The sequence below is a fragment of the Trichechus manatus genome, unplaced genomic scaffold (genome assembly GCF_000243295.1).
Source record: "Trichechus manatus latirostris isolate Lorelei unplaced genomic scaffold, TriManLat1.0 scaffold00016, whole genome shotgun sequence".
In the NCBI taxonomy this organism is placed as follows: Eukaryota; Metazoa; Chordata; class Mammalia; order Sirenia; family Trichechidae; genus Trichechus; species Trichechus manatus.
Genome location: NW_004443952.1, coordinates 11,152,225 through 11,174,000, shown reverse-complemented (window position 1 = coordinate 11,174,000; position 21,776 = coordinate 11,152,225). Strand labels below are relative to the sequence as shown.

The 21,776-nt window shown below is 42.4% G+C and overlaps 1 protein-coding gene across 2 annotated transcripts in view; it reads left to right on the top strand.

Annotated features, from left to right (window-relative positions):
- Positions 1–20,461, top strand: part of LOC101346558 (A-kinase anchor protein 2) — a 34,351-nt gene extending 13,890 nt beyond the window's left edge. The window contains exons 2-3 of one of the 2 annotated variants that reach the window (XM_023727405.1): positions 4,949–5,127; positions 15,893–20,461. In XM_023727405.1, coding sequence (XP_023583173.1) covers positions 4,949–5,127; positions 15,893–15,991 — 278 coding nt within the window. In that variant the 3' untranslated portion in view covers positions 15,992–20,461. The remainder of the gene's footprint in view (positions 1–4,948; positions 5,128–15,892) is intronic. The other variant, XM_023727406.1, reaches the window with a different exon arrangement.
- The last annotated feature ends 1,315 nt before the right edge of the window (positions 20,462–21,776 follow it).

Here is a 21,776-nt window from a genome sequence, read left to right as displayed (position 1 = left end):
ATACAACTATTGGTCTCTTTCCATCTGGAGCAAAGGAGAGTGAAGGAAACCAAAGACACAAAGAAGCAATTAATCCACAGGACTAATGGCCCACACAAACCCCAGCGTCCTCTAGCCAGAGACCAGAAGAACTAGATGGTGTCTGGCTCTAACTACCAACTGCTCTGACCAGGGACACAGTAGAAGGTCCTGGTTAGAATGGGAGAAAAATGTAGAATAAAACTCAAATTAATAAAAAAGACCAGACTTACTAGACTGAGAGAGTCTGGAGGAACCCCTGAGAGTATCACCCTAAGACACTCTTTTAACCTGGAACTGAAGCCACTCCCAGAGGTCACCTTTCAGCCAAATAATAGACTGGCCTAACATAAACAATAACACCCGTGGGAAATGTGCTCCTTAGAACAGTCAACTATAGGAAACCAAATGGGCAACATTTGCCCAGAAGCAAAGATGAGAAGGCAAGGAGGGGGTAGGGAAACTGGAGGGATGTAAACCGGGAATGCAGGGTGGAAATGAGGAGGGTGCTGACACATTGCGGGGATAGCAACTGATGTCACGGAACATTTTGTGTATGAATTGTTGAATGGGAAGCTACTTTGTTGTGTAAACTTTCACCTAAAACACAATAATGTTCCAAAAAAAGATATTAATAGGGAATTCCATTAAGTAGGGTCCTCTGGTCAAACAAATTTGGGAAATGCTGCATGCCTGTTCCTGCGTTAAAGATTCACAATCATAAGAGCACTAAGAGTTTATTGAAGTCCTCTAGGAAAGAAATCTATTTTCTTTCTTTTTTTAAACTTTCATTAACCCAGTGTTTCCTAAGCTTATTTGACCAATGACTTTTTGTTTGCACCATCAATTACCATTTTATGAAGCTGTCTGTAGGACAGTATTGGGAAACAGAGCTTTAGAATCATCCCAGCCAAGCAGAGCTACTTACCCTCAAACACCTCCAAAAGCTTAAGTCTAAAATATGCTCTAGATGAAATAGTTTGAACAAAATCGTGTTTATGAAATAGACTTGAAAATGTTTCCTACACTGATTTCAGGATTCCAGAGTAACTTTGTTCTGTTGGTTCCTTCTATCAGTTTTAAAGCTCATGTTGCACCCGCTCCCTGCTTTATTAATGTCAAGTACTAGCCTTCAGCCAAGATCAGCACAGGTCTGTCCTGAGTCTGGATGGTGTTTTCTGCTCACGTTGTTTCCCAGGAACAGGGACTGGGGTCCTTCAAGAGAGCTAACTGTTCTGTAGAGTGTTGAGGCAAGAAACTGGACTGCAGGCTGTTAGTCATTGAAAATGATTTTCAACGGGGGCTACTTTCAGCTAATGTCAGCTATTGGATTATCCCCTGACCAGGTGAATAAACAAACATGAGGGCAAGTTTTAATGGGGCAAGAGGTGTGGAACCTAGGGGTATCCTAGCTTCTGAGTGAAGTGCATGCCAGAGCAATGGAAAGTGAGCGCCAAAGATAACCATCACTGTTTGGACGCTCTTAACGGGTCCAGGACAAGGAACTTCAAGGGTTTAACCTAGTACTTACGATTACTCTAATATAGCAAAAAGTTTGTCCCAAGAGAAGTATGTGGCATACTACCCAGGCCTGTGGCATAGGCCTTTTGCATCACATACATGTAATGATCTCCGGAAACCAAACAGTGGTGGCTTCTGCAGTGTGCATTATTGAGGGAAAAGCATTAGATTTTTTTTCCCCCCACAGACTTGGGGTGGGGAGATAGCTAACAGACTTGGCTGCAAACTCTGAACCTCTGAGAAAGAAGCCAAGTGTGATACAGGTCCCTCTCCCATTTTTTGGCCGTCAGTGTAATTTTCCTAAGATGGCATGCAACATTCTGGTGCGTGGTTTGAACCATACTGGGGCAAGGATGGTTAGAGATTACAGGGCCCAGCAGAGAAGCCAGCCAAGCTGACTTTCCCTGACACTTGACCAGACTGATGGCCGGAAGTCCAAGGATGGGGTGCAGTGTCTCGTTTCTTTCGGGGACTTGTAACAGCACCTCCTGAGGCTCTGATGTGGGCCTTGTTACCTAGAACTTCTGGTTCTCTCAGAGAGGCTGTTCTCAGGCCCCTTCTCTTTGGAAGCAGCTGCTCCAGACCTGCTAAGTCAACCTTCGTTTCCTGTTGCTTATGAGACCTCTAGTGGCTGTAACCAGTAAAACTTGCTCCATGTGGAATAATAAGAAATAAGCAGGAAATACTTCAGTGTTTAGTGACTGACCACTTCTCTTTTCAGTATACATCCCGTCAAGTAATTTAGCCATAATGAACGCTGAGTTTGGGTTCTAGAATGTTACTAGCTAACATAACTGGGAATTTAGTGTCTATTTCTAGTACTAGAAGAATTGTAAAATTTTATGCGAAATACCCATGATTTGTTAATTCTCACTTATGGTCAAATTATTCTTTGAGATTATAAATAAATAAAAGCTCGATTCATTGGACATTATTTTTCTCAATATTAACCTTATAAATATTGACTTGGTCCTTATAACAACTGTATGAGGTGGGTACCACTGTTACCATACCCATTTTACAGATGAGGAACTTGAGATACAAAAACAGTAAGCTACTTGCCCCAAGTTATTTGGCTGCAAAGTAGTGGATTGAAACCCAAGCAGGGAGGCTCCAGAACTTGCATGCTCACCACTACGCTACACTGTTTCTCAAGTCTTCATTTAAAAAGGCAGCAGGAATTTTTAGAGACACATACTAAGTATGTACGGGTGAAATGACCTGAAATCTGGGATTGTACTAAAATAATCAGGCTGGCAGGCAGGCAGGTTAGATGAAGCAAGTGTGGAAAACTCTTGATAAATGTTTAATTTTGGGTGATGGATATATAACGGTTATAGCATTCTCTAATCTATAATAAAAAATAGAAACCATTTCTGGTGAATTTAGGGATTTTGAAATATTTATCTTACTGTTAAAATCAAAAGAATTTTTTTTTAATTTTCTGGGTAATTCGGGTCAAAGCAGAGAGTTTTACTAAATTATTAATATAATTGTGGTTGTGCAAATGAAGTGCCCTTTTCTGTATGTTCAAAATCACTTCCCATATGATCCCCCAATTTGATAGACATATGCTTTTTTTTTTTTTTATTAAGAAGGGTTGATCTCATCAAATATATTTGATAAGAATAGGAAAATGTTTGAGTTACAAGGGACCTCAAAGACATCCTCTTCCAAAATGATCACTTTATGGCTAGAGAAGTTGAAGCTTAGAGAACTTAAGTGGTCTGTGCAACATTAAAGGGGGAACCTCAAGTGATTGTGTATAGTCAACTGCACAGCTAGTTAGAGGAAGAGTGGGAATTAAAACCTGGGTTTCCTGACGCCTAGACCTTTCCAGCTCGCATCAGAAGGAGCCTGTGCGCAGTAAAAGGCTTACAGCAACCCACACAGAAACACTGACCCATGCTCTACTTGGAATTCCACCTACACCAGGGAGTGGCCAAGTCAGAAGTTTGGCAGTGGTCAAATGGCTTTTTAACCTCTCTTGGTGGTTGCAAACGTTTAGACTTGAATGGCCCCGTGCGTTTTGTGTGTTTTCTCCACATTCCTTGTTTACAGACCATAGCTGTGTCACCTACAAAGAACATAGTTAGAAAAGTTAAGATTTTTTGCACCTGAAGAGATACTTAAAGTTGCATTTGAGGCTCTGTTGCAATAAAGCCCACCCCTTCATGAGCTAGAAACCGGGGCCAGGTGTTCCCCAAGAGGGAGGAATGCAGATGGTCATAGTGAAAGTTTCTTGGTGCCTAGAGTCACTATCCGTCGAGCCCACTGGTCTTCGACTCATGGCAACCATGTGCACAACAGAATGAAACCCTGCCCGGTCCTGTGCCTTCCCTGTGATCAGTTGCAGTCGTGATCCGTAGGGTTTCCATTGACTGATTTTTTTTGGAAGTAGATCACCAGGTCTTTCTTTCTAGGCTGTCTTAGTCTGGAAGCTCTGCTGAAACTGTTCAGCATCATAGCAACATGCAAGCCTCCACTGACAGATGAGTGGTGGCTGCACATGCGGTGAATTGGTCGGGAATTGAACCTGGGTCTTCTGCATGGAAGGCAAGAATTCTACTACTGAACCACTATCGTCCCCACCAGCGTCACTATACTATACCCCTGCGTCATTAACTATTAGCCTACTCTCCTCATGCTGAGAATTCTTGGAGGGCGTTTCAAGAACTAACTTCTCACCATCTCCAAGTCCAGTGCACACCTTTTCTACAACACCAAAGCTGCCTTTGTTGGCGTTCATTCCTTAGGGTCTGGGTGTCTCAAAGCCAAATGCTTTCAGGACCCTGGCAGGTAAGGTAAATTAATGTAAGACTAGGGTGACCTGGGGAGAACAAGCCTAGTTCTCATTTCAAGGTTTTACAAGACTGTGCTGTCCATGCAAAAAACTGGGCAGGTCAGCTGACAATTGGTTACCTCTGATACAGAGGAAAGAACCTGGGGATAAAACCAGGAGACCTGGATACCATCGCTGGCTCCCAGTGACTTCAGCACAGCCTTGCCTTTGCAGAGCCTCAGGTTTCCTGACCTGTAAGAAGTGGGTCTCTAAGGCTCAAAGTTGCCGCCACCTCTGATTGTCTATTCCTGTGATCTGTGATAGAATACATGTCTCAAAACAACTGTTCCCAGTGTCTGCTTTGTCTATCTGACATATGCTTGCAAAGTACCTGACAGGCCTCATTGATCTAATTCACTTTTTAGAACTGATTTCCTTGAGGTCTTTGTTGGATGAGTTTATGACGTTATCCTTACGTGCTTTGATCCTTGTGTTAAAATAATCTGTACTTAACCGTCATTCTGTTACCACTCTATGCCAGAGGTTGCTTTTGCCAGTTTCTCTTCTTTCTGAAAGCAGTCATGAGCAGACAAGCTTAGAAAGGGTGTTCTCTTCGTGTTGTTTCAGGGAAAATAGAGAAAGTCAAACCTCCTCCATCCCCCACAACCGAAGGCCCCAGCTTGCAGCCTGACTTAGCCCCCGAAGAGGCTGCCGGATCCCAACGGCCCAAGAATCTGATGCAGACCCTCATGGAAGACTATGAGACACATAAATCTAAAAGGCGCGAGAGAATGGATGATAGTAGTGTAAGTTTTTCCTTTCCTCTTTCACTTCTCCAAGGGCAGACATCAGCCTGGTGTATGGTATACCAGTTCAGGACGGATCTGTAAGAGGTTGTCTGGCCAGCATCATGGTTCCAAAACCATTTTTCACATGTGTGGTTTAACATGCCTGGATTGGGATTTGGGTTTTTGCCTCATTTCCCAAAAATGTTGATCATGTGCGGAGCAGACCCTTTGGCTGCCAAGTGTAGTTTCAGCCTATTGGCAAGACTAATGCATGAACTGTTTGGTGTGTAGAAAGACAATGTGCAAAGGCAACACGGGGAAGAAGGACATGAGCAAATCCTCACCAGGGAACAGGGAACTGGGTTCTACTGTCTCAGCCTGCTCTGTAGAGATTTTATTTCTCTAGGAAAACTGTGAAGATGCTCTTCTTTCAAGGTCTACTCTGTTGACAATCCTTATAAATGTTACAAAAAAACAAGTGTGTCGGGGGTGTAACCAAGCCTATGTGTAAGGTTTGGTAGGAAAGAGCCATTTAAAATCGCAGTTAAAAACCACATGGCTACCCTGCTATCCCCAGCCCCAAGAACTTCGCACAAGATGTTTGTAAAGGAAACCAACCATCTGCTCTGTGTTTTCTTTCTTCAGCAAGAGTCTTCTGAGCTGTTATTCCATACTGCCTCCATAGTCAGGAGCCTGGAGGTCAGCCTTGGTGTTTTGTGCCAACCTCCTAGGAGTCTGCTGGCATCGGTCTCTTAGGGTCTTGGGGTTTAGGTTTTTACCCCATTTCCCAAAAATGTTGAGCATGTACAGAGTATACCCTTTAGTAATTGCCCCCTCCTCCCAATTATACTTAGGGCACAAATAGCTTGAGTTGGTTGAGGATACTACCCAGGTGACCTGGGAGAGTCCTGGTTTATGCCCGTTGTCCTACTGTAATTATTAATAGCATCTCCTTTCACTCTGAAGTGTCCCAGTTTGGATGATAAATCACCTTAAGCTTGAATGCTGCAGGGCCCACCGTGAGAATTCCATTCTTACTTACTGCATTTCATATCCTGATTGGCTAAGTTAAAGGATTTCTGGAGTTGAGGCCAGATACAGAAAGTTGCTTTCAAAGTATGTGGTATTAAAGAAAGGCTTTCCCATGTGTTTCCACCCGAAAGGCTGGAGTGTTTCCGGGCTGTACCTCGGCATGGACCCTCCTGCATTGCAACAGTGGGATGGGGACTGGCCCTGGGAGGCTGCTGCAGACATTTCTATTCCTGGGCTTCAATGCGAGGTGCCAGCCACTCCTTCACTGAGCCAGTTGTACTTTTCCTGTTCTCTAAGTCACTTTATAAAGAGCCCCAGTGGCGCAGTGGTTAAGCTGTTAACTGGAAGGTCATCAGTTCAAACCCACTAGCTGCTCTATGGGGGAAAGATGTGGCAATCTGCTTCCTTAAAGATTACAGCCTTGGAAACCCTATGGGACAGTTCTACTCTGTGGTCACTGTGAATCTGGAATTGACAGCAACAGTTTTTTGGTTTGTTTGGTTTGGTTTTAAGTCACTTTTGCTAGCTCTTCTTTGCAGTCCCCGTAAAGCTATGGAGTTCACCAGTAGGTGTTTTGCGGAGCCTATAGCCATTTTGAAGTTTACTGCTAGAAGCTTCGTGTTTCTTTTCTCCCTAGTAGCAGTTTTGGTGGAAGTTAGACAAGTGGACCCCTCTCATTCTGGTGTGGATGGGCAAGAACAAAGGGAACCACTTTGCATGCGATCCACCCAAGTGTTTTCTAAGCACTGTCTATGTATCTCTTGTGTGTGCCTTTTGTCTTGGAGTGCAGATGTTAGAAAAAAGTACTACACATGGGGAAGAAACAACTGTCGCTCATTTCATACAGGCAGAGAGCTGGCAGCCTCCTTCAGACAGCCACCCAACAAATGCCAACCAGGTTTGCATTAATGAAGCTACTGGAATCAGCTTTTTAATTTCCTGATTGCCTTTCATTTATGCCAGTGAAGTCACAGCCTCCTGTCTCCATTTTTCTTCAGTAAATAAGAATTTCAGATAAGGAAGAAAAGTAACTAATTCAACTGTTAATATCCCCAGATCTTGGATTCAAGTGTTTTCGGGATAACAGCGTCTTGCACTGTCACTGATATCACAAGGCAACCAAGTTTGTTGTTGAAAATTCTTAGGAACACAACAAAATCTATCCAATATACTATAATCCAAATCCCAGAAAACATACTCAGATTGATCCTAAAGCAAATATATGTTCAGAAACCAGACTTAATTTCAGAGCCACCTGTTCAAATTCATGGGTCTCTTCTGTTGTTATCTGTGTCAATCACTTGAAGAATATGTTGAAGTTTAACTATAGGAATGGACAAGCTTTCATTCTTTTTCCTACTACTGTGGGGCTCCTCCTCCATTTTTCTTTAATTGTGTCTTGTACCAGAAGAATAGTGATAGGGAGTTGATGGATGGCTTGATGGTTGAGTGAATAACCAACCATCTTCCTTGCCCCTAGAAACTTCTGTTCCCCTAGTTCCATTTACATACACTATTCTCAGGGTAAAAGGTGGCCCCTTAGTTTCTCTCCCCTCTAAGAGCCTAATATGGCCAACACAGGGCCCAGTGTCACACATGCCACCCCCTTCTCAATCCCCCTCCCCCAATATTCCTTCCTATAAGCCACTTGGCAGCATTCATGGCCTTTTGGAGATTGCAAACCACACCTAAGAACCAGAGTATCTCACACATGATCAGACCCTCACCCATGTGTTTGCTAATACAAAGAACCAACTTCTTTATGGATTGAATGAAAAGGACTCTTACTGGTTGTGCTTCCTAAGGAGAAGGCAGACTTAAAAACGAAAGAGGGTGATAACTGGAATGTATCTACAGTGATACATTAGACGCAATGATATTGATGAGAGTGAAGGACAGAAGGAAGAGAAGGATAGAGAAGCCAAATGAAGCTATGCCTGAAATTTTGCTGAGTTAAGTTTTGCCAACATAACTGAGAAAAACTGTTTCTTGCCATCAAACTAGTTAAGTGCCTCCACCTACCCTGCTGTCAGACTATCAGTGGTCTCTCGAGTCCTGGCCACCAGCTCAAAGCCAGCTGTTTTGTATTTTTCCCACTTAATACAATCCATAGGCAGGGCAAACAGGGAGGACCTTTGGCTCATGGAGTCCTTGCCAGGGAGTGCTGTGGGAAACACTGTGTACCTTTTGATGGCCTTTCTCGTGCTCCTGAGCTGTCACTCTCTCCTGCTGGAAATAAGGAAGTTATCTGAGGGCTCCGAGAATGGCAGAGAATGGAAAATTAAATCATGAGCCCTCTCTCAGAACTACCCAGGAGTCATTGTATCAGCAATATTAAGTTATCTGGGATACTCTGGTTATTTTGTAGTTGGTGAAAAAGGTCAATGACAAGGAACGGGAAAAACCCCTTTTCTCAAAAAGTTGTCCCCAAATGGCCATACGTGTCAACAGCTCAGAACTCGTGCAAGGAGCGTCCTTCAGTAGACACAGTCTTGGCCCACCTAGGCTATTTTGAGTGTGGGGTGGTCGGCCCCTACTTACTGACAGACGCCCCAGCTAATTTCTAGGTAAGGAGGGTTGCTATCCCCACCCCTCCTCTTACCCAGGACTATTCACTAGCTTCTATAGGTCCTTTGAGCAGATTAGAAAAAGGCACCCCATATGGGTGGACCCAGCCCCAGGTACACAGCTTGGCATGTGGCACCTGTTTTCCTCTGTGAGGATGTGGCCCTGCACCAGAGCACACAGTTAGGTGAGTGGAGCGAGGCATCCCCTTGCCTGGTGCTTTTGTGCAGTACACACACTGCACACCCATATCGCACAATCCTGCTCTTATCACAGGTTTTCTTATTTGGAAATGTTATCGTATGTGGAAATGTTTCCTTATTTGAGTCTGATGCCATCTTGATCAGTCATGCAACTCATGATGGACTGATGAATCGTAATTTGCTAAAGGACTTCTTCCTGCTTTGCAAAGGAAAGGTATTTAGGCAAACAGTATTCTTCTGGCCAAGTGTCCCCCAACCTGACCTGAATCTCAGAAGACATTGGGTCATTGGATCCGTGATGCTCTTCAACATGTTTGTGGATTTGCTTTCAGTTTCTCAATTGAAGGGATGCTAGCCTGAGTCCAAATCATAGCCTCCGAGGCATTCAGCCTCCATTCGCATTCCTAATGGGTTTTTCTCCTGGATGCTCTTTTTCTCTGTCTTTTGCCCCAAGACCTAATTTCTGAGAGGTCTTTCAGCCACTCCTGCCTGTGTTAGCATAAGAGAAGGTCTCATGGTGCTCCTGGGCCAAGTCAAAGCTGGAGGCAGGCAGTTATGCTTCTCTAAGACTTCTTGGCACATGTTTCCCTCCAGACCAGGGCAGCCATTGGGAGTTATGGCTGCCCTCTCACTGAGTGGCTAAAGGAAGCCCACCTGCTTCTAGTGCCCTCCCCCTCCACAGCCCATGAAATTTAGGAGGAGCTTGGCCACAGTCTGCCATGCCCAGAGATGCCCCAGCTCTCTCTGGGGTTCTCACTCATACCCTAGGCAAGGTGCAAAGAAGAGGAAAGCTCCAAACCTATCAGCTCCCAGCCATCATTGGGGAACTATAAATTTTAAATTGTATACCTAAAAAGCAGTCAGTGATCACAGACGTGTGATCCAACCTAACCAGTCTGTGAGTTCCCAATAAATTTCTCAAGTGTCTTAGGCAATATAAATGCAAGGTCATTACCAAAATTCTGGAGGGGCTGCCCAAAGTTTGTCCTTCTATCTCATTTCCCATAGTTGGGCCATTTTCTGCCCCCAGGCTTATTTTTGCAGAAGACGTTTAGTCTCCTTCAGGCACTTCTCATCAAAAGAGCATTCCAATCTTGGTAACTTATCCAGGCCCCCAAGGTTGTGATGTATGAGGCTGCGGGTCTTCCTGCAGTGGCCCCTTAGGTAGCCAACCTCGGAGAATCCACCTCCACAAACCCTGCATTTGAACCAACTCCTGTCTGTGGTTAGGGTCTTGTTTTAATCGGAGAACAGGCTACAGGACTGTTCTGGGGTATAGAGAAACCTACAGGAAGAGAAAAGGCTGTTTGGCTTCTAGATTTAGATTCTAGCAAATCCACACTGGCCATCAAGGGCCTTGCTGGTGAGTGGCTGATTGCATACGAGGGGTGGGGATGGGATCTTGTTAATTCAAAGCACAGAAAATGGAAGCAACAAGTTTTGAATTAACCAAGTATGGCTTATCTGATGTTTTTATTAATGGATAATAGGGTATCTAGTTGCTCTGTAAGATACAGGCTGTTAAATAAACTAATATCAGATGAAGCAAGTCCTGGCGTGGGTGTGTAATGATCTCCTGATGTTACCGCCCCCCCATCTACCCCTGGCATGGTGCCAGTTCCCAGCTGGGGGTGTTCTGTGTGTCTCTGCCATGTACTAACCCTGATCTTTTCCCTCTCTGCCAGTACACCTCTAAGTTACTGTCTTGCAAGGTGACTTCCGAGGTACTTTTCAACTTGTTTGTCTTGGTCTTTCTGCATGCTTGATCCAAGTGCATGCTGTTGTGATTTGCCATTTCCTGATGGGTTAAATGGAAAGGGCAAGAAAATGGCTTTTCTCCATATTTATTTCTTCCTGCCTTTTCTGTATTGGAGGACTGCCTCAGGATGTTGGAGTACCTGCAACAAGGATACACAATGCTGTGCTTTACTATGCTGTGTGGTGGGGCTGCAGAAGACCTTGCCTGCTCATGGGTCTGGAAGACGTTTGGGCTGGAGGGCATAACTGATGAGCTATTTGGATTTCTTTCATTTCCTTGGGCACTGATAGCAAATATACTCAGGTCTGGCTGGAAAAAAAATGCAGTTCAAGCTGACTGAGCTGTTGATTCTGACCAGCCCTTTGTTTTCTTTCACACAAGTCCAGAGAGCTTCATTCCATAGCTTTTGGATGAGTTGTTCCAAGTGTGAACCATCCCAGTTCCCCTTCCCTCAGATCTTTAAACCTATATTTTTGTTTTGTAAGCTTCTTTAAGCATTGGATTTTCCAAAAGACTTCCTTCTTCCTCTACCACTTCCTTTTATAGGTTACACAAGTGGTTGTGCTGTGAGAAAGCACGATTTTTTCAGAGCATTTTTTTTATTCCTAGAGCATTATTATTTTTTATTTTAAAATATTGTTTTCAAGTATACAGAATTATAGAGTGAATCATTCATTCATTCACTCAATTGACAATTTATATAGGACCTACTATGTGCCAGGCACTGTTCTAGGTTCGAACCATGCAGCACTCAATGAAACAAAGTCCCTGATGTCATGGAGCTGGCATCTGAATGTTTCAATAATATAATAAAATAATAAAGCTTACCTATCTGGCTTAGTCTATTCTTATCATTTTATAATATTTGCTAAATATTCTTGAGAGAAATTAATATTGCAAATGGTATTGAAGCCCTCTTGTCACTTCTCCCAGTTCCCATTTCTCTCTCTCCCCCCGTCTCTCCTGCCCTCCTTCTCTCCTTCCCTCCCTCCTGAGAGGTAACTATTCTTGAATTTGGTGTTCATGATTTTTATGCATGTTTTTATACTTATACTACACATATGTGTATATATACATAAACAATATCTTATTTTTGCATGTTTTAAAATGTTCTGTAAATGGTGTCTCGTTGTAGCCTCTGCTCTTTATTCTTTCTGCATTGTTTTTAGATGTGCCCATGTTGATATTTGTGGTTCTAGTTCATTCATTATAACTGTTGTATAGTATTCCGTTGAATTGACTATATCGTGATTTATTCATCCTCCTATTGATGGAAATGTAGATTGTTTACTTCTTTTGCAATTACGAACACTGCTTAAGTGAACATTACATACATGCCTCTTTGTGTACTTACGGAAAAATTTCTCTCTATTGGTCTAGGAGTGAAAGCACTTGGTATGGGGCTTCTACATCCTCACGTTCACTAAATATTTGCAATTGATTTTTACTAACCTGTAGTTGGTTGAACCAACCTGTAACATAATACATTTTTTAAAAGTTTGTCTACTTAGCAGGAATAATTACAGTTAACTATAGATCTGAACTGAGGATTATCAATAATTTTCTTTTGTAAGGTACGAAGTGAATATTGAGAATATCACTGTATGTACCCTCCTCATTGTCTAATTATGCTTCTCAGCTAGGGGATAGCAATTTGAGAATTAGCCCCTAAGCCCATATCCCCTTTGAATCAGCATAGTTAATAACAGTGAAATTTGGTCGAATATATCCAAAGAAGATATAACTGGGCCCAATCTGTTTTCAGTGGAAGAGGGACTGGGGGGATAAAAATATAATATTAATATAAGTGTAAGTAGGGTAACTGGTATTATTTATCTATCTTTGGTTTCACACCTCCAAAACAAAATTTTCTATGATTGCTATTCAAAGTTAATCAATTTGCTTGAATTCCTTAAGCATTAGAGAGAAAATATATTAGAGGGTTAAGAGAGAATTGATTTTTTCCCCCTACCACACCTGAATCTGAATTAAATTTTGAAACCTATAAAACCTCAAATCAGTCTTTCTTTTATTTTTTTCCCCTCTTTGTTTCCACAGTGAGTGTTGGTTCCCTTCCTCTAATGCTTCTTCCTCTAGGCTCTATGCTTGGCAGTCACTGAGTGACAGTGTAGCATGGTGGCCTAGAGCATGGACTCCACACCCAGAGTGCTGGGTTCAAATCTGGGCTTTCCTCCTGCTTTGTAATATTGGGCAAGTTACTTAAACTCCCCGTGCCTCAGCCTCCTCATATGTAAGATAGGAGTAATAATAGCATGAATCTCATAGAGTACTAGTGAGAATTAAAACAGTAACTGGTCCATCGCATACATGATACAAGTGTTTGCTATTATCAAAGCCCCAGAGGTAAGTGCTTTTTTTGCCCAGACAAGAAAGTAAAGCTAATCCACAGTAATAAAATAAGAGCCCTAAATTTGCTAGAGATATATAGTACTTCACACACACACATCTAATATAGTAGTCTGAATTAGTTATGGCACAAATCCACATTCACACACCTTCTCTGAGGACTTGGCTTTTGAATCTTCAAAGGCCAGTTATAAGATTGGCTTCACCCCTGAGACCATCCTGGTTGATAAGCCTTGTGAATCCAAAGACAGCTTTATAGCAAGGTTGTGTTGCTGGCCATTTTAATAACCGTTTGTTTATTTTCTTGTCTCTGCCATTACTAGAAGCTTTAGATTGCATCAAAAATTCAGACTCATGTTAAGTTGGCCATGCAAATTAGCGGAGTGAATTAGGAAAAGAGAGCTCTTAGTTAGCATAAATGGATTATTTGGGCTCCTACAAATAGCCCTGCTATGTTAAATGTTTCCATATTTATAAATATCATTTTTCTGCCCATTAGACTTTTTTGTGACTAAGCTTCTGAGGGAAGGGATTATTCTGTCCCCAACACCAAGCACAGTCCCTGACACTTGGTAGGAATCCAATGAATAGTTGTTAGATGAATGGGAATATGGGTTCCTGAAGAACAGAGCAAACTAAATTTTCTCAACTTGGTTGAGAATTAAAATAGGGCTTAAATAACAAGATAAAAAGCATTAGAAAAGGAGGGGACCGTGTTTTTCAGCACCTTTGTTTTTAACTTTTTTTTGTTTTTTTTGCAGTTTGTATCTGCAATCTGCAAGACAAACAGATGACTATTTTGTACAATATAGAACTCCTTATAAAAATGCTGTATGTTTGAACACCACTTTATAGTTTAGAAAGCCCTTTCACATGATAAGATCAGTGATTATCATTGTTTGAGAGCTTACCATAGCACCAGAAACTATGCTCATTATCTCATTTAGTCCTCAGGACAACTCTGTGCTGTAGTTTTTATTATCCTCATTTTACATATAAGGAAACTGAGGCATAGGGGTAAATGACTTTCCCAAGTTCACACAGTCACTAGGATTGAAACCTAGGTCTGCTGAAGAGTCTATACTGCCTTCTCCAAGAAAGCCTGTGAAGAAGCAGGGCAGGTGCTGTCTCCATACTGTAGATAAAGAAACTTGAGACACAAGATCCCATGAACAATAACAGACAGAACTGGAAATAGAACTGAGGACTCCCAAGTCCAGTCCAGTGCTGTTTCTCAGTACCATATTACCATGCGTTGACCAGAAAAATCCTCTATTGAATTACACCAGATTTGGAAGCATGCTTCTCTTCTACTAATTTGTATCTCTTAAATATTGAGTAAGTACCCATGGTGTACTTACACATAAGACATTTCGTGACATGGCTTATGTGCTTAACAAGGCATCATGTGTTCAACAAACGTGACTGAGTACATCCTGCATGTAGGATCCATGCCAGGTCCAGCTGTTCCTGCTAGGAGGAATGGAAAGGCTTCCCAAAGGAAAGCACATTGAAGCACTGGAAAGTTCCTCCATTTAACGAAGGTATAGAAAAGTAGATTGAGATGGACGCACAGACCTTCAGTCTACTCAGAATCGGCTTATGCCTGGGCTCCCACCATTGCCTGTAACCTGCATCTCCTTGCTTCTTGAAGGTTGCCAACATCACTGTCTCTTGCCAAAATGATTGGTCTTAGAATAAGCAGACCTTCATTGCAGTTTGGATAATCCACCGGTGCTGGCTCTGCTGGAATTTACTGTACACCCTAAGCTAACTCTACAGTTATTGGTTGGCATTCGTGGGCTTGCTTTTGCTGCAGTATCATGAAATTAAACCATTTCTCAGATGTTGGTAACCTAAATGTCATTTGTCTGGAATCTCATCGTGATCAAACTAAAGCTAGAGCAGAGACTGCCTGATATCTCTCCTTAGGAGCCCACAGACTATTCTAGAGAGCTGGAGGGATGGTAGCACTACCTTGATGGTAGCGAGCCTACTTGTCCTCGATGTCGTCACCTGTAACGTCAGATACCCGCACCTATGGCACTGACGCTGCATCAAAATGCCCAGATTGCTTTTTATTGGCCCAAGAAGCTATTTTATTTTGCTCCTTGATTTTTTTATTTTTATTTTTCATTTAATGCCTCTTTGAAGTGTCCTTATGCCTGTGTAGACTTTTGTGTTATAAATATGATCAGAGCTTACGTGGCTCCACAAGACTTGATGAATTAAATCCACACTGGTCCAAATGTTTGGAATTTTCTGGTCTGCTTGTTTATAAAGAGACCAAGACAATCTATAGCTACACTGTCCAGTGTGGTAGTCACTAGCCATATGAGGCTATTTACATTTAAATTAATTAAAATCAAATATTTAGTTTCTCAGCCACACTAGCTATATTTCAGGCATTTAAAAGCCACATGTAGCTAGTGACAATGTATTGGACAACCCAGATACAGAATATTTCTATCATCACAGAAAGGTCTTTTGGGAAGCAATGATCTATAGCAGGTAGAGATCTGTTTTGTTATCTAAAAAAACTTGATGCAGAGTAAAGTTTAGTTTAAAGAAACCTCTAGAACGTTTCCTGAAAATTAAACCTCTCTATTGAAAGCTGTGGATCAAATAGCAAATGAATTTTGGCTATGGGATTAATACACACACAGACCCACTTTTTTTCCGAGTGCCTCTCCTACCTCCCAGCAGTACCAGATACTTCATTACTTTCCCTTACCATCCCCTGTCACGTAGATGTTGTTGAGAAGGGGAAAGAAGGAAAGAAATAGTAGAAGTTGGTTTGTGTACATAATCAATATTCCATGAACTGTACTTTTTTTTTTTTTTCCTCTCCCTTCAGGTCCTTGAGGCCACACGGGTGAATCGAAGAAAGAGCGCACTGGCCTTGCGCTGGGAGGCAGGAATCTATGCCAACCAGGAGGAAGAGGACAACGAATAAACTTCTTTCAACCCAGGAAGCTTCTTTGGTGCTTGGGATGCCAAGAAACCAAGAAATTAATCAGTCAAAGCATTTTCATGAAGTATTTATTGAAGTGCAACCAAACTCAGCAATCCTTATGTAGACCAGAAGCTGCAATAGATAGTGATGAAAAATGAATAATGTGAAAAGGAAGTCCACCCATCAAACTCTGACACCCAGGAGTCAAAAGAGAAAGGATTTTTTTTTTTTTTTCCTTTTGTGACTCAAAGAATTGTCTGGATTGGGACCAATCCACGATTGATTAAAAAGGACAAAGAAGTTACAAGCAAATCAACATGGTTACTACAGGTAGAACTGAGACCTGCCTCACTGGGTGATGAGGAAGAACAAGTGGTGGTGATAGGGCATTTAGGGAGCAGTAGGACCCAGGCCCGGGCAGTCTGCCTAACCGGGGCATTCTCTGTACCCGTTCCCACCCACCACTTGCAGCACCAAAGGTGTTGGGTTAACCCTGTTTACTCCAGCAGCCATAAAATGAACGATGTTTCTTTCCATATTTTCTCAGAAGAGGCAGTTATGATTCCATTTCTCTTACATTTAATTGTTTTTAATTGGGAGCAATTAATGATTGCAATTCATAAAATCCACATTTTTAAGACAATATTTCTTCATGTTGTAAACACAATCTATGTTGGGAGGTTGAAAAAGGGGGAGAAAGCCAAACCAAATGGATTATTTTAGCTTTAGAATCTTGTCTGTTTATAATATTAACTGATCTGCCATTTATGAGAACACATTTTCATACTTACATTTCTTCATACAAAAACTGTATTTAGTGGACAACAACTATTTTTATGATGGGATGGGGGAATATATGTATAAAATCTGTACGCATTGAACAGCTTGGTTCAAGATGGTGGGGTATTTTTAGAGTGGCAATAATTGGAAAAAAAGGGTGAACTCTGCCTTGAGGGATAGATGACAAGAAATAAAAAGGTGTTTATAACGATATTTTATATAATAAAGTGGGCCTTAGAGGTGGTAGGAAGAATGATGGGTGATTATGGAGCAATCAGAAAGGAAAATTTTAAGAAAGGTCACGAAGGTAGAGAGAGAAGACCGGAGGGTTGAAGAGGGGAAAATAAGAAAGCAAGAGAGATTATTTTTGCTAACAACAAGTGTTTTTCAGGATGATGGAGAAAAATATAGAATAGAAATTTAAGTTCAGGCTTGGAATCAGCTACAAATCCTAAAGATGGTGTGCGTGCGTGCGTGCGTGCGTGTGTATGTGCGCGCGCGCGTGTGTGTGTGCGTGTGCATGTATGTGCACCTTTGTATGTTTCTATCAAGTATGTATGTTCATCAGTGAGGGTGTGTGTGAGGGTTAAAATTCCAGAATGATCGTGGGACATGGGTGTATAGTTATTTCCTTCAAAGCTGTTTACCAGCTTGAGGAGTGAGTGAGAATTTCTTTTTTATGAAAAGGAGTATAAAGGCACCGAGTTGATGCAGTGTTTGTAGTATTAAATTGAATTTGCATGAGTCACAATTGCAAAATTTTGAGCAGTTTTGTAACTTGACACTTAGGAAAGTATTGTATTTATTCTCATGATTTGTATTCATGCTTAGTATACTATAGAGGATGCCAGCTTTACTCTTTCTGTCATTTAAAGCAATACAATAAGGGTATTCAATAATTGGGTGCCCTGAATTTCTGGATGAGAAAAATGTTCAGTTCTGGCCATGAGAAAAACTCACCAGCCCCCCTCCCCTTTTTTACTTCTCTCAGCTTTAAAACTATGATTTTTCAAAAAGCAATAATTAAGTCAGACCTCACTGAAATTCATTTTTGTTTTCATGCAGTTTGTCACAAGCTTTAGTACGTTACTCTGACAAGTAGCACTTCCACAAAATTTGTATGTAGTGTTAAACGCACATTAGTTTTGCTTCTTTTGTTAGACTCGTGTTGACTTTGGGGGAAAGTTTAGTCACAGACAAATGGTGGGCACACAGCAAGAATGGAACTGTCGAATAACTTACAAGGATCCTTTCAAACTGCCAAGGGAATCTGTAATTGGAAGACAAATTCTACAAACGGTAACAAAGAACAGCATATGGGCAGTTGGTACCATCTTTATGTGGTTCATTCCTCTGAATAGGAGTCAATCAAACACGCTAGCGAGCCATAGAGAACACAAAACAAGTAAGATCCCCACTGTAAGGAATCCATTTTCTGGTGGGGAGGCTGGCATGGGGACACACAGTTCCAGGAAAATGAGATCTATGTTAGATAAGAAATCCTGGAAGGTGGAGTGGGAGCACTCAGGTGAGAGGACTATCTTTGCCTGAGGATCTCCAGCCAGCAGTCCCAGAAGCCTGGGCTGAGGACCCAACAAGAAGAGGGTGTTCCCAAGGCAGGCCCGTGGATGAGGCAGCAGCATCAGTGCCCCAGGGCACAGCCCACAGTTAGGGTGGCTGGAGAGCAAGGTAGTTCTATGGGCTGCACAAAAAAATAACAAGTGCTTCATGTTTTCTGGACTCCAGGATCTGGTAGAGACCATAGAGATGATGTGGGCTAATTTCCTCATTTTTCACAAGAGGAAACAGTCCTCATGACTTACCTTAAGTGTTTTTGGTTTTGCTTTTTTGCGGGAAAACATGTACTCACGTTAAACCTACATTGGAGAAGAGAATTTGCAGCCAAAAGGAAAGTTTAGGAGACCACACAATTAACTGAATAGCTTTAGAGGCAGACTGACAAACTGGTCTTTGACTTTGATTGAACCAGAGGCACTTACTTAAGGAATAGTTTAGAATTTTAGGGGTGGGTCCTTTGGTCCACCATCTATACGCTTAGATAAGGTCAGAGAACTGTTTACCTGTGGCCCCTGTATCTCTGACTTTAGCTCCTTCTCCTGTGCTGCCTTCCAGATGACTGCTGTGGATTTCCTTGCCCCACTCACTAATGATCCTGTTATAATCCTATCAAAGTGTAAATTACAGTTCTCTAGGAAGAGCCAGATTTTCTCTGCGCTCTTGAGTTTTTTACTCCTTCAAGAAACATTCGGCCGCCACTTTGTACATAGCACCATGCTAGGCTCCGGGATCCCAGAAGAACCCCTGTAACTTCCTGAAGATGGAACAGAGCCTAGAGGAAAGTCATTCCTACCTAATCTATCGAGGGATGGAGGCTTGGGAAAAACTTCGCTTCTGATGCTCATCCCCACCCCCAGTAGCACGCAAGCTTGTTAATCTCAACTATAACGAATGTTTAGATTCCATAGATGTTAAAAGCCTTCCTGAAAGTATTCCACTCTACAGTGTTTATAGATGACGTCACTTTCCTCCGGAGCTGATTACTGACATGCCTTGACTCTCTCATCCAGAAATTATGGAAACAGGGTCTGTCAGTGGCAGGAGGCTGGGCTGTGTTCTACTTGGATGACGCCATGCAATTTCCCTGCGTCTTTGTACTCCTGCATGCTGCCCACCCCAGGCAACAATATATAAGCAGTATATAGGTCAGTGTCCACACATATATACACACAAATATATATATAAAGCATAACAAAGAACACGGAAGCAGTGTCGACTCTTGTCTCTGAAGACAAAGAATTTTAAATTTTTTTCCAACTAAAGAATGGATTTAATTAAACTATGTATTGGGGGAAAAATAGCATAAATGTTAGAGATGGTGAAATATCCAGTTTTAGTTACAGAATCCATCTGAATTTTAAGCATTCAGTGAGCTGCCAATTTTGATTTTGTGTTGCTCTTTACCCAAATGATACATATATTTTTTGGAGGAGGGAAAGAAGCAGCAATACTGTGTTTGAAAATTATACTCTGTATCTGGCTTTCCTGTGTAATGTTAACCACTTAAATGTTATTAGCCTGCTTCGGTTTTATAGTGATTGTGAGGCATTCAGTGCAAGTATACAATTATTTTCTCATTAAAACCCAATGTGTGTTGTGTTTTTATAAGTGATGGCTACCTGTCTGGCTGCGGGGGGAGGCCAGCCCCCATGTCCTCTACATCTGTGTAGCAGCATCTGCGTCCTGTACTGCATGGAGTGCCCACACATTTGGACCAAAAGAACTAATACCAGCTGGTGGAGCACCACTGTAACAGGCTGTCCCCAAAGCTACTTTTGCATTGTCATCTTCAGCTGCCCGGGCTAGACCCCAGAAGCCTTCCACAGGACCCACAGAAATGAAACATGTACTTTTTGATGAGGAGATAGGCTCAAAAGCCAAAGTGATAGTTGGGCAAAATAGGGTAAGCTGTTGACTCAAGCCCTATGTGTGGCTGTTTAGCTCTAAATTCCAGCACCTATATTTGGCCCTTGTGAGAAGAGACCATGTCAGTCTTCAAAGAGTGTACTGAGACCACAGGTTAATCAGGAAGCTTCCTCCCCAGATTTTCTCCTGTACTACCTTCCCCTCCCTTCCACTTCCTTGTCCCCCCTTCACGCTCCAGCTGCCTTGATCCCATATCTCAACCACTTGCTCTTTATCTGGAGTCCCTGGGTGATGCAGGAGTATAAACACGCTCGGCTGCTAACCGAAATGCTGGAGGTTCAAGTCAACCCAGAGGTGCCTCCAAAGAAAGGCCTGGCTCTCTACTGAAAAATCACCCATTGAAAACCCTATGGAGCACAGTTCTACTCTGACACGCATGGGGTCAGCATGAGTTGGAGTCAACAGCAACTGGGTGCCCTTGATCTGGACTTCTCTTCCCTAACCGGCTCCTCTTCCTGCTGCCTCTTTATCTCTCCCCACTTATGTGACTTTTCCATTCTTTTCTCCCAGGATTGCCAACCATCTTTCTGCTCTGAGTGTCTGTCCCTTCCCCTCCGTGGTGCACCCTATCATGGGTGGCACCTTCCAACCTGTATGTGGTGAGTGAATTTTTTTGACTTATAGGCCTCTTTGAAAATCTGATCAAACTTTAGTGATCGTAACATTTATACAGCACTAGTAAAACCTCGTGTTGCGGTGGTTAAGAGCTACGGCTACTAACCAAAAGGCCAGCAGTTCAAATACACCAGGCGCTCCTTGGAAACTCCTAAGGGGCAATTCTACTCTGTCCTATAGGGTCGTTATGAGTCGGAATTGACTCAACAGCAGTGGGTTTGGGTTTAGTAACATGCCAGGCACTTGGAAGATGCTTTTCATGAACATAATTTATTTCCTACACAACCTCTCCAGGTGTGCTATTTTGATTTCCATTTTACATGTGAGGAAACAGGCTCTGGAACTAAGTTGCTTGTTCCATACCACACAGCTCATAAATGGCTGCTGTGGATTTGAACCTGGGCAGTCTGACTCAAGAGGTTTTGCTCTTAACCATTCTTCCCATAAAAAGGCACATTCACAGTTTCACCTGTAAGTTCCGACAGACCTGTTTATGTGCATGAGAGCTAGGTAAGCTCCAACACCTCCCATCCTCCCAGCAGGGGTGCTCCAGTAGATCAAGGCCAAGGCTGATAGCCCAAGTCTAGGGAGGGAGTGGGGTTTTTGGTGAGAGTGCAGAGAACTTTCTTCCTTTCAATGAACTCCGTCTGGATTCTTCACTCTGGGATCCTCTCTCCCAGGAGATGGTGAAAGAGATGGCCCAGATGTCCTTGTTGCCAAAAAGGAACCAGAAGTGACTGCAAATGGGGTGATGAAAAATGTGCCAAAATTAAATTGTGGTGACAGTTGCACAACTCTGTAAAGTTACTAAAAATCATTGAATTATGCAGTTGAAATGGGTGAGTTTTATAGTGTGTAAGTAACACCACAATAAAGCTGTACCAAA